Here is a 14,587-nt window from a genome sequence, read left to right on the forward strand (position 1 = left end):
TCCCTACTGCTCCCTGCAGCTCCCTGCTGTTCTCTGCTGCTCCCTGCTGCTCTCTGCTGCTCCCTGCTGTTCCCTGCTGCTCCCTGCTGTTCCCTGCTGCTCCCTGCTGTTCCCTGCTGCTCCCTGCTGCTGTCTGCTGCTCCCTGCTGCTCCCTGCTGTTCTCTGCTGCTCTCTGCTGCTCCCTGCTGTTCCCTGCTGCTCCCTGCTGCTCCCTGCTGTTCCCTGCTGCTCCCTGCTGTTCCCTGCTGCTCCCTGCTGTTCCCTGCTGCTTCCTGCTGCTCCCTGCTGTTCCCTGCTGCTCCCTGTTGCTCTCTGCTGCTCCCTGCTGTTCCCTGCTGCTCCCTGCTGCTCCCTGCTGCTCCCTGCTGCTCCCTGCTGTTCCCTGCTGCTCCCTGCTGCTCCCTGCTGTTCCCTGCTGCTCCCTGCTGTTCCCTGCTGCTCCCTGCTGCTATCTGCTGCTACCTGCTGCTCCCTGCTGCTCCCTGCTGTTCTCTGCTGCTCCCTGCTGTTCCCAGAGATGCCAGGAAGCAGGAGAGCACAGACAAGTAAGCAGGTATCTGATTTAAATCCCCCAGCATAGTCTGGCACCCGGCCCTCAGACATTCCTGCACCTGCTGTTGCTGTTGCTGTTGCTGCTGTTGTTGCTGTTGCTGCTGTTGCTGCTGTTGTTGCTGTTGCTGCTGTTGTTGCTGTTGCTGTTGTTGTTGCTGCTGCTGCTGCTGCTGTTGCTGCTGTTGTTCCTGCTGCTGACTTCACCTAACATCAGACTATAATAATAATAATAATAATAATAATAATAATAATAATAATAATGTCAATATTCCATAGATTTTCTCTCTCTCTCTCTCTCTCTCTCTCTCTCTCTCTCTCTCTCTCTCTCTCTCTCTCTCTCTCTCTCTCTCTCTCTCTCTCTCTCTCTCTCTCTCTCTCTCTCTCTCTCTCTCTGACTCATTCCAATCAGCTGACGTCAGCACATGTAATGTCAACACAGGAAGTGTCATAAAAGATAGAGAGAGAAAGAGAAAGGAGAGATAATGGGGGAATAAAAAAACTGAATCGATGGAATAAGAGAGAGTAGAGGAGAGAAGAAGGAACTAGGAGACAAGGTGGATCAGTGTAAGAGAACCAAGACTGTTCACAGGAATACCAGCAAGATCAAGAAACTACCACAACCACGACAACCACAGCACATTGGAGCGCATACAGCCACGACAGATGATGTCACACACACACACACACACACACACACACACACACACACACACACACACACACACACACACACACACACACACACACACACACACACACACACACACACACGAGTCAATAATTTAGTAAATCAATGTTCATCGGCTCGTCGAACCTACGCATGTGTGTTTGTGTTCATCTGTTCGTGTCTGTGTGCTCACCTGTTTGTGTCTGTGTTCACCTGTTTGTGTCTATGTTCACCTGTTTTGCCTGCGTTCACCTGTTTGTGTCTGTGTTCATATGTTTGTGTCTATGTTCACCTGTTTGTGTCTATGTTCATCTACTTGTGTCTGTGTCCACTTGTTTAAGTCTGTGTTCACTTGTTTGAGTCTGTGTTCACTTGTTTGAGTCTGTGTTCACTTGTTTGAGTCTGTGTTCACTTGTTTGAGTCTGTGTTCACTTGTTTAAGTCTGTGTTCACTTGTTTGAGTCTGTGTTCACTTGTTTGAGTCTGTGTTCACTTGTTTGAGTCTGTGTTCACTTGTTTGAGTCTGTGTTCACTTGTTTGAGTCTGTGTTCACCTGCTCGTATTGAACAAGTTAGTGATAATGAACAACTTACAATAGTTATGAACATGTGGTGATGAACTATTTACATGTTCACATCTGGATACAGTCGTGTGAACTCTCTCTGCAGACTTGAATTCAACTTACAAACATTTGTATCTGGATCAGGGGCAATAAACCCTGAGGGGCCCCAGAAGCGAGTCTAGTCCACAGTGCTTATAAATTTTGGGTCTACTGTATGAGAAGGGCCCCCATAACGGTTCAAGTTTCAGGGGCCCCATAACGGTTCAAGTTTCAGGGACCCCATAACGGTTCAAGTTTCAGGGCCCCCAAAATGTAGGCCCGTTACTGGTCTGAGGTAATTCAAACTATACCACGGGTGGGGTTAGAACCCGCGATCAGAGAGTCTGGAGTTTTGAGAATCTGTGATCGCTGGTTCTAACCCCACCCGTGGTATGGTTTGTTTGCAATCGTGTCATTACGATTTCGTGAGTCACGCTGAGGTAATTCAGTACAGTTTGTATCTGAAGGTACCAGAAATATTGATATGAAAGGAGAGTGCCAGGTAGACAGAAATGAAAGAAGGAAATGAGAGGGAAAAGAAGAGAATATTGTGTTGGTTTTATTAGGAGTGTCACCAGGGATGGTGCTGTACTTGACAAGGTTGTTCTGTAAATAAAGGTGTGGTGGTGTCGTGTGTGTGTGTGTGGTTACAGGAGTCGAGACACAGCTCCTGGTTCCGCCTCTTTGCTGGTCGTTACTAGGTCCACTCTCTCTCTCACCCTGCTCTGTGAGCTTTATCATACCTCTTCTTAAAGCTATGTATGTTTCCTGCATCCACTTCATCACTCTCCAGATTGTTCCACTTCTTGACAACTCTATGACTGAAGAAATACTTCCTAGCATCCCTGTGACTTATCTGAGTCTTCAGTTTCCAGTTGTGTCCCCTTGTTGCTGCGTCACATCTCTGAAACAGTCTGTCTCTATCCACCTTGTCAGTTTCTCTCAGTATATGTCGTTATCATGTGTGTGTATATGTGTGTTCTCACCTCCTCACTGCAACTTCTAAATCCCATACCTCACACTCATATAGATGTGCTGTCACCATTCTACAGTGGTACTCTCCTCTTTCCCCACTCCACTGATACAAATCACTCACCACAGACGCCTCAGTACCCCTATCACCTTACCCTCAGGAAATACTTGTCCTGTTACCTGATTCTTTCCTCTCTGTGGTTCACCTCGTCCTTCAAAGACTCGTCTACAGACACAAACACTCACAGTTAACCAAACACTCCGTCGTTTAATCTAATATGCAGACTTACGTCACCCATATCTTTAGAAATTAAAATTAAAATGTCTTTAAATGTAATGGAAGGATAATGCAGTTGACATATAATCAAATATTGTCAGCTACATAAGTAATCCACTAGCTTGCAGATCCCTACATCTATCCTCCAGGTTTTCCCCACTACATTAATCTCTCTCAAAGCCTGAATCCCGTTCTCGCAGGAGACTTTCCGATGCTCACACATTCTCTTATTTTATCTCCTTTCACGCTTTCTCACTATTTTTAATCTCTCTCTCTCTCTCTCTCTCTCTCTCTCTCTCTCTCTCTCTCTCTCTCTCTCTCTCTCTCTCTCTCTCTCTCTCTCTCTCTCCATTTATTCAACTTTCGCTATACCATTTCTACATTGCAATCACTCTTGTACTATATATATATATATATATATATATATATATATATATATATATATATATATATCTATATATATATATATATATATATATATATATATCTAGGTTTCTAAATGATGATATGATTCACATCTATTTTGCTATGTTGCTGCAGCATACTTGGCATAGTAGCAAGTGGATGGTAGACACCAGTAACCAGCACTACCATTGTCTAACACAACAGTGGGTAACACACACTAACACAGCAGTGGGTAATACACACTGTCTAACACAACAGTGGGTAATACACACTGTCTAACACAACAGTGGGTAATACACACTAACACAGCAGTGGGTAATACACACTGTCTAACACAACAGTGGGTAATACACACTGTCTAACACAACAGTGGGTAATACACACTGTCTAACACAGCAGTGGGTAATACACACTGTCTAACACAACAGTGGGTAACACACACTGTCTAACACAGCAGTGGGCAATACACACTGTCTAACACAACAGTGGGTAACACACACTGTCTAACACAACAGTGGGTAACCACACTGTCTAACACAACAGTGGATAACACACACTGTCTAACACAACAGTGGGTAACCACACTGTCTAACACAACAGTGGATAACACACACTGTCTAACACAACAGTAGGTAACCACACTGTCTAACACAACAGCGTTACCAGCACAACACAAGCCAGACTGAAGGTCAGTGTTACCAGCTTCTAAGTTATTCATGGCAGGCTTTTACCTGTCCTAACTAATATATTGTGTGAGTTATCCTGCCTCCTGTGACCTGGCAACACTGCTCTTGACCCAAACTTTAATAATAATAATAATAATAATAATAATAATAATAATAATAATAATAATAATAATAATAATAATAATAATAATAATAATAATAATAATAATAATAATAATAATAATAATAATTATTATTATTATTATCACACTGGCCGATTCCCACCAAGGCAGGGTGGCCCGAAAAAGAAAAACTTTCACCATCATTCACTCCATCACTGTCTTGCCAGAAGGGTGCTTTACACTACAGTTTTTAAACTGCAACATTAACACCCCTCCTTCAGAGTGCAGGCACTGTACTTCCCATCTCCAGGACTCAAGTCCGGCCTGCCGGTTTCCCTGAACCCCTTCATAAATGTTACTTTGCTCACACTCCAACAGCACGTCAAGTATTAAAAACCATTTGTCTCCATTCACTCCAATCAAACACGCTCACGCATGCCTGCTGGAAGTCCAAGCCCCTCGCACACAAAACCTCCTTTACCCCCTCCCTCCAACCTTTCCTAGGCCGACCCCTGCCCCGCCTTCCTTCCACTACAGACTGATACACTCTTGAAGTCACTCTGTTTCACTCCATTCTCTCTACATGTCCAAACCACCTCAACAACCCTTCCTCAGCCCTCTGGACAACAGTTTTGGTAATCCCGCACCTCCTCCTAACTTCCAAACTACGAATTCTCTGCATTATATTCACACCACACATTGCCCTCAGACATGACATCTCCACTGCCTCCAGCCTTCTCCTCGCTGCAACATTCATCACACATGCTTCACACCCATATAAGAGCAGTGGTAAAACTATACTCTCATACATTCCCCTCTTTGCCTCCAAGGACAAAGTTCTTTGTCTCCACAGACTCCTAAGTGCACCACTCACCCTTTTCCCCTCATCAATTCTATGATTCACCTCATCTCTCATAGACCCATCCGCTGACACGTCCACTCCCAAATATCTGAATACATTCACCTCCTCCATACTCTCTCCCTCCAATCTGATATCCAATCTTTCATCACCTAATCTTTTTGTTATCCTCATAACCTTACTCTTTCCTGTATTCACTTTTAATTTTCTTCTTTTGCACACCCTACCAAATTCATCCACCAATCTCTGCAACTTCTCTTCAGAATCTCCCAAGAGCACAGTGTCATCAGCAAAGAGCAACTGTGACAACTCCCACTTTATGTGTGATTCTTTATCTTTTAACTCCACGCCTCTTGCCAAGACCCTCGCATTTACTTCTCTTACAACCCCATTTATAAATATATTAAACAACCACGGTGACATTACACATCCTTGTCTAAGGCCTACTTTTACTGGGAAATAATTTCCCTCTTTCCTACATACTCTAACTTGAGCCTCACTATCCTAGTAAAAACTCTTCACTGCTTTCAGTAACCTACCTCCTACACCATACACCTGCAACATCTGCCACATTGCCCCCCTATCCACCCTGTCATACGCCTTTTCCAAATCCATAAATGCCACAAAGACCTCTTTTAGCCTTATCTAAATACTGTTCACTTATATGTTTCACTGTAAACACCTGGTCCACACACCCCCTACCTTTCCTAAAGCCTCCTTGTTCATCTGCTATCCTATTCTCCGTCTTACTCTTTATTCTTTCAATAATAACTCTACCATACACTTTACCAGGTATACTCAACATACTTTTCCCCTTATAATTTATGCACTCTCTTTTGTCCCCTTTGCCTTTATACAAAGGAACTATGCATGCTCTCTGCCAATCCCTAGGTACCTTACCCTCTTCCATACATTTATTAAATAATTGCACCAACAACTCCAAAACTATATCCCCACCTGCTTTTAACATTTCTATCTTTATCCCATCAATCCCGGCTGCCTTACCCCCTTTCATTTTACCTACTGCCTCACGAACTTCCCCCACACTCACAACTGGCTCTTCCTCACTCCTACAAGATGTTTTTCCTCCTTGCCCTATACACGAAAATCACAGCTTCCCTATCTTCATCAACATTTAACAATTCCTCAAAATATTCCCTCCATCTTCCCAATACCTCTAACTCTCCATTTAATAACTCTCCCCTCCTATTTTTAACTGACAAATCCATTTGTTCTCTAGGCTTCCTTAACTTGTTAATCTCACTCCAAAACTTTTTCTTATTTTCAACAAAATTTGTTGATAACATCTCACCCACTCTCTCATTTGCTCTCTTTTTACATTGCTTCACCACTCTCTTAACCTCTCTCTTTTTCTTCATATACTCTTCCCTCCTTGCATCACTTCTACTTTGTTAAAACTTCTCATATGCTAACTTTTTCTCCCTTACTACTCTCTTTACATCATCATTCCACCAATCGCTCTTCTTCCCTCCTGCACCCACTTTCCTGTAACCACAAACTTCTGCTGAACACTCTAACACTACATTTTTAAACCTACCCCATACCTCTTCGACCCCATTGCCTATGCTCTCATTAGCCCATCTATCCTCCAATAGCTGTTTATATCTTACCCTAACTGCCTCCTCTTTTAGTTTATAAACCTTCACCTCTCTCTTCCCTGATGCTTCTATTCTCCTTGTATCCCATCTACCTTTTACTCTCAGTGCAGCTACAACTAGAAATCGATCTGATATATCTGTGGCCCCTCTATAAACATGTACATCCTGAAGTCTACTCAACAGTCTTTTATCTAGCAATACATAATCCAACAAACTACTGTCATTTCGCCCTACATCATATCTTGTATACTTATTTATCCTCTTTTTCTTAAAATATGTATTACCTATAACTAAACCCCTTTCTATACAAAGTTCAATCAAAGGGCTCCCATTATCATTTACACATGGCACCCCAAACTTACCTACCACACTCTCTCTAAAAGTTTCTCCTACTTTAGCATTCAGGTCCCCTACCACAATTACTCTCTCACTTGGTTCAAAGGCTCCTATACATTCACTTAACATCTCCCAAAATCTCTCTCTCCTCTGCATTCCTCTCTTCTCCAGGTGCATACACGCTTATTATGACCCACTTTTCACATCCAACCTTTACTTTAATCCACATAATTTTTGAATTTACACATTCATATTCTCTTTTCTCCTTCCGTAACTGATCCTTCAACATTACTGCTACCCCTTCCTTTGCTCTAACTCTCTCAGATACTCCAGATTTAATCCCATTTATTTCCCCCAACCGAAACTCCCCTACCCCCTTCAGCTTTGTTTCGCTTAGGGCCAGGACATCCAACTACTTTTCATTCATAACATCAGCAATCATCTGTTTCTTGTCATCCGCACTACATCCACGCACATTCAAGCATCCCAGTTTTATAAAGTTTTTCTTCTTCTCTTTTTTAGTAAATGTCTACAGGAGAAGGGGTTACTAGCCCATTGCTCCCAGCATTTTAGTCGCCTCATACGACACGCATGGCTTACGGAGGAAAGATTCTTTTCCACTTCCCCATGGACAATAGAAGAAATAAAGAAGAACAAGAGCTATTTAGAAAAAGGAGAAAAACCTAGATGTATGTATATATATATGCATGTGCATGTATTATTACAGCGCATTTACAGAGAGCGCAAAATCCGTAGGGGTCATACAGCGCCTATGGAGGGCAAGTCAATGACAGTTCTGGAGAGGATGAGGAATGATCCACTTTCTCGGATCAAGAACTCTCCAGCCTTCACCAGCATCCGGGCATCACCGTTTGTTTCACAGGTGACATCTGGATGATTTGTGTGACGTCAGGATGATTTATGTGACGTCGGGATTTGCGTGACGTCGGGATGATTTACGTGACGTCAGGATGATTTGTGTGACGTCGGGATGATTTGTGTAACGTCGGGATGATTTGTGTGACGTCAGGAATTTATGATGTACTTGAACAAGTCTATAGTGACATCATATATATATATATATATATATATATATATATATATATATATATATATATATATATATATATATATATATATATATATATATATATATATATATATATATATATATATATATATATATATATATATATATATATATATATATATATATATATATATATATATATATATATATATATATATATTTATATATGCAATAAGATCACAGTAAACAGGTGATTTCAGAATATGCAAAACAACCACTCTGAAAGAATAGAGAAATTCCAAGAGCTTTTGTGCCTACTCACATTATCAATATAGTTCCTTGATAATGTGAGTAGTTACGAAAGCGATTGGAATTTCACTACTCTTTCACAGTGGTCGTTTTGCATATTTTAAAATCACCTGTTTACTGTGATCTTATTGCATATATATATATATATATATATATATATATATATATATATATATATATATATATATATATATATATATATATATATATATATATATATATATATATATATATATATATATATATATATATCTTTATTAGTGGCAAAACGGTGTGCAGTACATAATTATAATGAAGTGAAAAAACACACTGCTTGGCGAAACGTCTTTCAAATAGATACCCAGGTGTTTGACATGTACTCAGCTGTAAGTGGCTGCAAGGGTCGAGTTACACCTCCTGGTCTCACCTCTTCACTGGTCGTTACTGGGTCCACTCTCTCCTTGCTCCAAGAGCGTTTTCGTACCTCTTCTTGACAGTGATATGTACCATTTTTATGACAAGCCTATAGGATCTCCGGCTAGGCCTTCCTCTTTTATACAGAATGTAGTCCTTCACTTCCAGTTCTCGTTCCACTGTACCAATGACTGCAGGAGGCGAGTACAATGCATCATAACCACGACTTTAATAACTCCACTAAAACGTACATTGCCCTCCTGGATACCGTGTTAAAATATAAGGTAATATAAATCATTCGGAACCACATATAAGTTACATTAATATTTTTGTGATTGAATTCATATTTTCAGGAACGACTGTAACAAAACAAAAACCTAAAAATAGGTCAGTACCACTGTAACTTCCTTAACTTTCAAGACTTTAAGGTCCACTTCCGGACTCATTACGTGCCTCTGCATTCTTAACTTCCACCCACAGCCTGGACATAAGATCAGGGCCGGATTAAAGTATGGGCTTTAGGGGCTGCAGTACAGGGGCCTCCGCCAACTGGAGGTCCTCCAGAGATTAAGTGAAAGTGTTCACAGTTACTGCTGTCAGTTTATAATTATAGTGTGTTATTGCATCACATATATGATGTAATAACACACTATATTTTTTCCTTTTGAAAATATCACTGGGGCCTCACAGTACATGTAGCCCAGGGGACTACAAAATCTTAATCCGGCTCTGCATGGGGTGCATAATAAGGCTATTTAAGCTAGGCCCTCTGTGTGGGGACGTAGTGAGGCCTAAGCAGTTATCAGATTTCTAGCACCGCCGAAGATTGAGTTAAAGTCATTACCACACTTAGACTCCATTTATTAAGATCATTATTCGTGACTATAAAGTCAAAGGTACTTACTAGCCATGTCGTTAGTTTAATATGTTTATTATGCACCCCATACCCATCCTGTGGGCGGTAGTCAAAAGATTACAGAGGTACATAATTGGTCCAGGGACTGGACTCCAAAGTTTTGATAGCTGAGCAAGTTACAAAGGTAATGAACTAGATCTGGTCATAATCATGACCAAGTTACAAAGGTAATGAGCTCCAGGTTGAGCTGGTCACAATCATGACAAGTCATGACATGTCGGTACCGCCATTTGCAGGCTTAAGGGCAATTCACTACAGTTTCAAAAGCTCATTTGTATGAGAGTGATCATCTGTGCTGCCTCCTGGGATTATCTCTCCTACCATTGTATTTCATGCATTCTTCCATTTTTCACGTCTTAAACTTAAGATCACAAAGCAACAAGATCTACTGGGCTCGGGTTGAAAGGTTTTCCAAACAGTAATCAATTTTCGATAGTTGTTCACTGAGCTAAATGGAAGGTGTATCTGGTGAATTGTACACGTGAATTATATACAACTGTATTTTGTTGTGGTGTTAAGAAACTCGGAAGAAATTAATGACTTTTAACCAGTAGGACAGCTCTCCCTCCCTTCTTCCCTTGATGTTTACGCTGTTTACCCAACACAGGATCATTTTTTAACACGGTAATGAATTGTGTCATGGGTCATGTGTCATGGGTCATGTGCCATGGGTCATGGGTCATATGTCATGTGTCATGGGTCATGTGTCATTGGTAATGGAATGTGTCAGCCTCAACTGGAAGATTTCACTAGGGAAATTATTATTATAATCAAAACTAAGTACGACGACGACGACGACGACGAAGAAGAAGAAGAAGAAGAAGAAGAAGAAGAAGAAGAAGAAGAAGAAGAAGAAGAAGAAGAAGAAGAAGAAGAAGAAGAAGAAGAGGAAGAAGAAGAAGAAGAAGAAGAAGAAGAAGAAGAAGAAGAAGAAGAAGAAGAAGAAGAAGAAGAAGAAGAAGAAGAAGAAGAAGAAGAAGAAGAGGAAGAAGAAGAAGAAGAAGAAGAAGAAGAAGAAGAAGAAGAAGAAGAAGAAGAAGAAGAAAAGAAGATTTTATTCAGAGTGTCAGTAACCAAGCCCAGCAGTGTACTTTATTTCCATAAGCGTTGCTGGTTCTCTACCCCAGGATGCTACCCACAACAGGTGACTAACACCCAGGTACCTACTTACTGTAAGGTTAACAGGGGTGACGGATGTAAGGAAACATGTCCAACGGGCTAGGACGTCTCGGCAAGTGCTAAGACGTCTCAGCACGTGGTAGGACGTCTCAGCACGTGGTAGGACGTCTCAGCACGTGGTAGGACGTCTCAGCACGTGCGAGGACGTCTTGCCACGTGTTGAGACGTATCGGCACGTGTTGTTACGTACCAAAACGGGTTAACGTGTGAAATGTTTTCAAAAATACTGTTGAACATTTTTTTTACACCTGTTGCCCCTATTCACCTAGCAGTAAGTAGGTACCTGGGAGTCAGTCGATTGTTGTGGGTGGCATCCTGGGGAGAGAATCTGTAAGCCACTCTGCCTGGCTTTTTCGGGTTATACTGGGTTATTAATGTTACTGATAATCAGAATAAAGTCTTATCCCTTTGCTTCATAAATTATCATGTAACATTAATGGGATTATTTTAACACGTCATTAAGCCAGTAATATTTGCTCTTAAAATAAAAATAATAACACTGTCACCTTTTAATTTTCATAATAGAATTATGTACATAAAATAGATGTTTTTTCGATTTGTATTAAATTTTCTATCTCCATAATGACTCGTTCTGAGCGCTCGAAATTGTGGCTGGCTTCTCACAAGCCAGAGTAACACTAGACACAGTGGCTTGGCTTTCACCTTATACTAGCTAAGACATAGTCACGTATCTAGCTAACTTTCAAGCCAGTTGGAAAAAACCCACTTGTTTGGGAATGGTATTTATGGTTCCCCTTGAAAGAAAAAAAATCACGTCCGGCTTCGTGGAATTCAGCCGAAAAATCGACGGACAGGCTTGGCTTTCATTGCCACATGATGGATTAGTGGCTTAGAGGATCTATGGCACGATATATGGGTGGATTTGGAAGTCCCGGAGCGCGGTATTGGACTGCAGCCGAAATTCTGTCGTCTGCTACTGAGGGGAGTAAAAAGTTGCTGAGAGGGGAGAGAGACCTTTTTTGGGGTGTTTTGATTTAGAAACTGACCTTGTGCGGGTGGGGGCGGGTGCTTGACCGAGGCGGTCAGCATGGGATAGAAGATCTTGGGCCATAGGACGGCGAAGCATCCTACCACTATGGCTAGAACCAGTATCGTCTTTCCCGTGCCGAATTCACCCGACATTTTGAAGGAGTGTTGCACTGCTGGGGTCTAGAGGTCGCTAGTGTGCCAGTAGTGGCCCCCGACCTCCTGGTCCCCGTCCCCTGGGAGGTATCCGTCCTCCCTAGCCCCATCCCCGACCCGGGGGTAAGGGGAAGCACTTCCCCTGCTGCATTGCCTCCCCAGGCTCTCTATCCTCCCCTAAGGCACCCCCTGCAACCCTCCCCAGGGGCATCCCAGGCCCTAAATCAGGGGGCCAATCCCACGCCAGACGACGCCATGCCATCCATTCCCACCTGGGCCACCCTACCAAAACCCAACCTCCCCAACCCACTACCCTACGAGCCCACCACGGGCAACCCACCAACACCCCCCACCCACACACCAACACCACCTACCCCCCCACCAACACCACCTACCCACCCACCAACACCACCTACCCAACAACACCCCCACCCACCAACAACACCCCCACCCACCAACACCACCTACCTACCCACCCACACCCCCACCCACACCACCTACCCATCCAACCAACAAACACACCCCCTACAACCCCAATCCCCACCCATACATCTTTCAACAAAACATCCGCCACCCCCCCAAAAAAAAACACACAAAAAAAGCCACCCACCAAAATACATCACTTCCTCTCTACCCACCCCAGAAAATCACCCATCAAGCAATAAATCAGGAAAAATAAGTGGAATAAGAGCATAAACAACACTTCTAAAAAGATGTCCTCCCCACCCTCATATTGATGTAAACAAACGATGGCTCTCTCCACCAGTGATTTATCTAAGTTACTCGGGTATATATCATGCCCATGCGGGTATACCTCACCCTATATCCTGCCCACCCTGCTCTCTCTCAACTTAACCTCCCAATACACCACCTCCACCCCTTTAAAACCCCCTTCCAACCTCCCTATACCTCTTTATTGGACTGTTTTAGGGGGTTTTGGGCTGGGGATTAACTGTATATACGCCGGGAAGTGTATTTATGAGTATATATGCGCCGCGAATTATATTTGTGACTGTGTATATATCGGGAAGTATATTGCCGAGTGTATATTCACTGAGAAGTATATTTGAGTGTATATACACATCTTTATGACTATATACACCGAGAAGTATATTTTTGAGTATATACACTGGGAAATATATTTGAGCGAATATACACTGGGAGGTATACGAGTATACACCGGGAAGTTTGACTGTATATACACCGAGAAGTATATTTGAGTATATAAGCTGAGATTATATTTATGACTATATATACACGGGGAAATATATTGTGAGTATATATACACCAGGAAGTATATTTATGTACATCAGGAAGTATATTTCTGACTATATACCAAAATGTCATAAGCTTCTGTCTCCTGTGTGCTGAACTCAGGCAAGAGTTCACAGTTAACAATACCCGCAGCCTGTGTCCATCACGGAATAAGTACAGTAGGACTCCCATATTCGTGGGGGACCTGCAGTGGATACTGAAACTGTGGATAGTAGCGAACCCTACATATAAGTCCTATACATACCTGTTATAAAGTTTAATTGATAAATTATAACAATAATTGGAGAATTATCACTTTTTTACTGATGGGAAGCACTTCACAGCTTCTCTTAGGTTTGAAGAACTTCCACCATCACTACTTTTACACTTTGAGACCATACGGTGCCTCATGGCCTGGTGGCTAAAGCTCTAGCTTCACGTGGCGAGGTTCTGGGTTTGATTCCCAGCGAGGGTAGAAACATTGGGCGTGTTTCTTTACACCTGTTGTCTATGTTCACCCATTGGTAAAATGGGTTCCTGGATGTTAGTAGACTGGTGTGGGTTGCATCCTGGGAACAAAACTGACCTAATGCTCTGCATAACGAGCTGCTTTCTATATAGTAGTATGTCACTGATGTCAACTATGGTCTGTATACCTTGTACATGTACTCGTAGAAATAAAGATCTGATTATATTAGTATTATTATTATTATTAAGCAAAATTAAGGGTTATTATTGGGCAGTGGTAAGCCGTGGATAACTGAGACTGTGGATACTGGACCTGTGGATACTGGACCTGTGGATACTGGACCTGTGGATACTGGACCTGTGGATACTGGACCTGTGGATACAGGGCCCTACTATATTTCTTGAGCAGACTGTTACTTTGGGAGATACTAGCAAAAATAATTTGGTATGCTTATTTTGGCCACACAACACTTTTAGTAATGAGTTGTGTCACATAAATTTGATTTCTTTATGCACTAATACATAATGTAGTTTACATGTAATAAAATATTGTAAAGTGCACAAGAAAGTCACTAACATGCTGTACATTTCAGACATTTTGGTCTGGCTTAATATGGACCCCTGGAAATGAGTCACCTTGTCTGACTTTTTTGGGTTATCCTAGTTAATTTATACTGTATAAGTGTATATATGTATACAAGGACTTCATTGGAAGTGAGTCACTTTGAATTTTTTGGGGGTTATCCTGGAGGGTAATCTATACTTGTGCTGCTAAGTATGATAATTTATGTAACTGTATTTATGTGTAACTGTACCTGAG

General features: G+C 42.0%; 2 protein-coding genes across 10 annotated transcripts in view; one reads left to right on the top strand and one right to left on the bottom strand.

The window, feature by feature from the left end:
- LOC128701947 (titin homolog) overlaps window positions 1-12,119 on the bottom strand; it is a 94,508-nt gene extending 82,389 nt beyond the window's left edge. For 4 of the 9 annotated variants that reach the window (XM_053795922.2, XM_053795918.2, XM_053795920.2 and 1 more), the window contains exon 1: window positions 11,910-12,119. In XM_053795922.2, coding sequence (XP_053651897.2) covers window positions 11,910-12,045 — 136 coding nt within the window. In that variant the 5' untranslated portion in view covers window positions 12,046-12,119. Of the gene's footprint in view, window positions 1-8,820; window positions 8,967-11,909 lie in introns of those variants that run through there. The other 5 variants (XM_053795917.2, XM_053795916.2, XM_053795924.2 and 2 more) reach the window with 4 other exon arrangements.
- Window positions 12,120-12,684: 565 nt separating this feature from the next.
- Not11 (CCR4-NOT transcription complex subunit 11) overlaps window positions 12,685-14,587 on the top strand; it is a 31,921-nt gene continuing 30,018 nt past the window's right edge. The window contains exon 1 of the mRNA XM_070101428.1: window positions 12,685-12,832. Within this exon, the coding sequence (XP_069957529.1) occupies window positions 12,795-12,832 (38 nt within the window). The 5' untranslated portion in view covers window positions 12,685-12,794. The remainder of the gene's footprint in view (window positions 12,833-14,587) is intronic.

The sequence above is a fragment of the Cherax quadricarinatus genome, chromosome 77 (assembly GCF_038502225.1).
Source record: "Cherax quadricarinatus isolate ZL_2023a chromosome 77, ASM3850222v1, whole genome shotgun sequence".
Lineage (NCBI taxonomy): Eukaryota > Metazoa > Arthropoda > Malacostraca > Decapoda > Parastacidae > Cherax > Cherax quadricarinatus.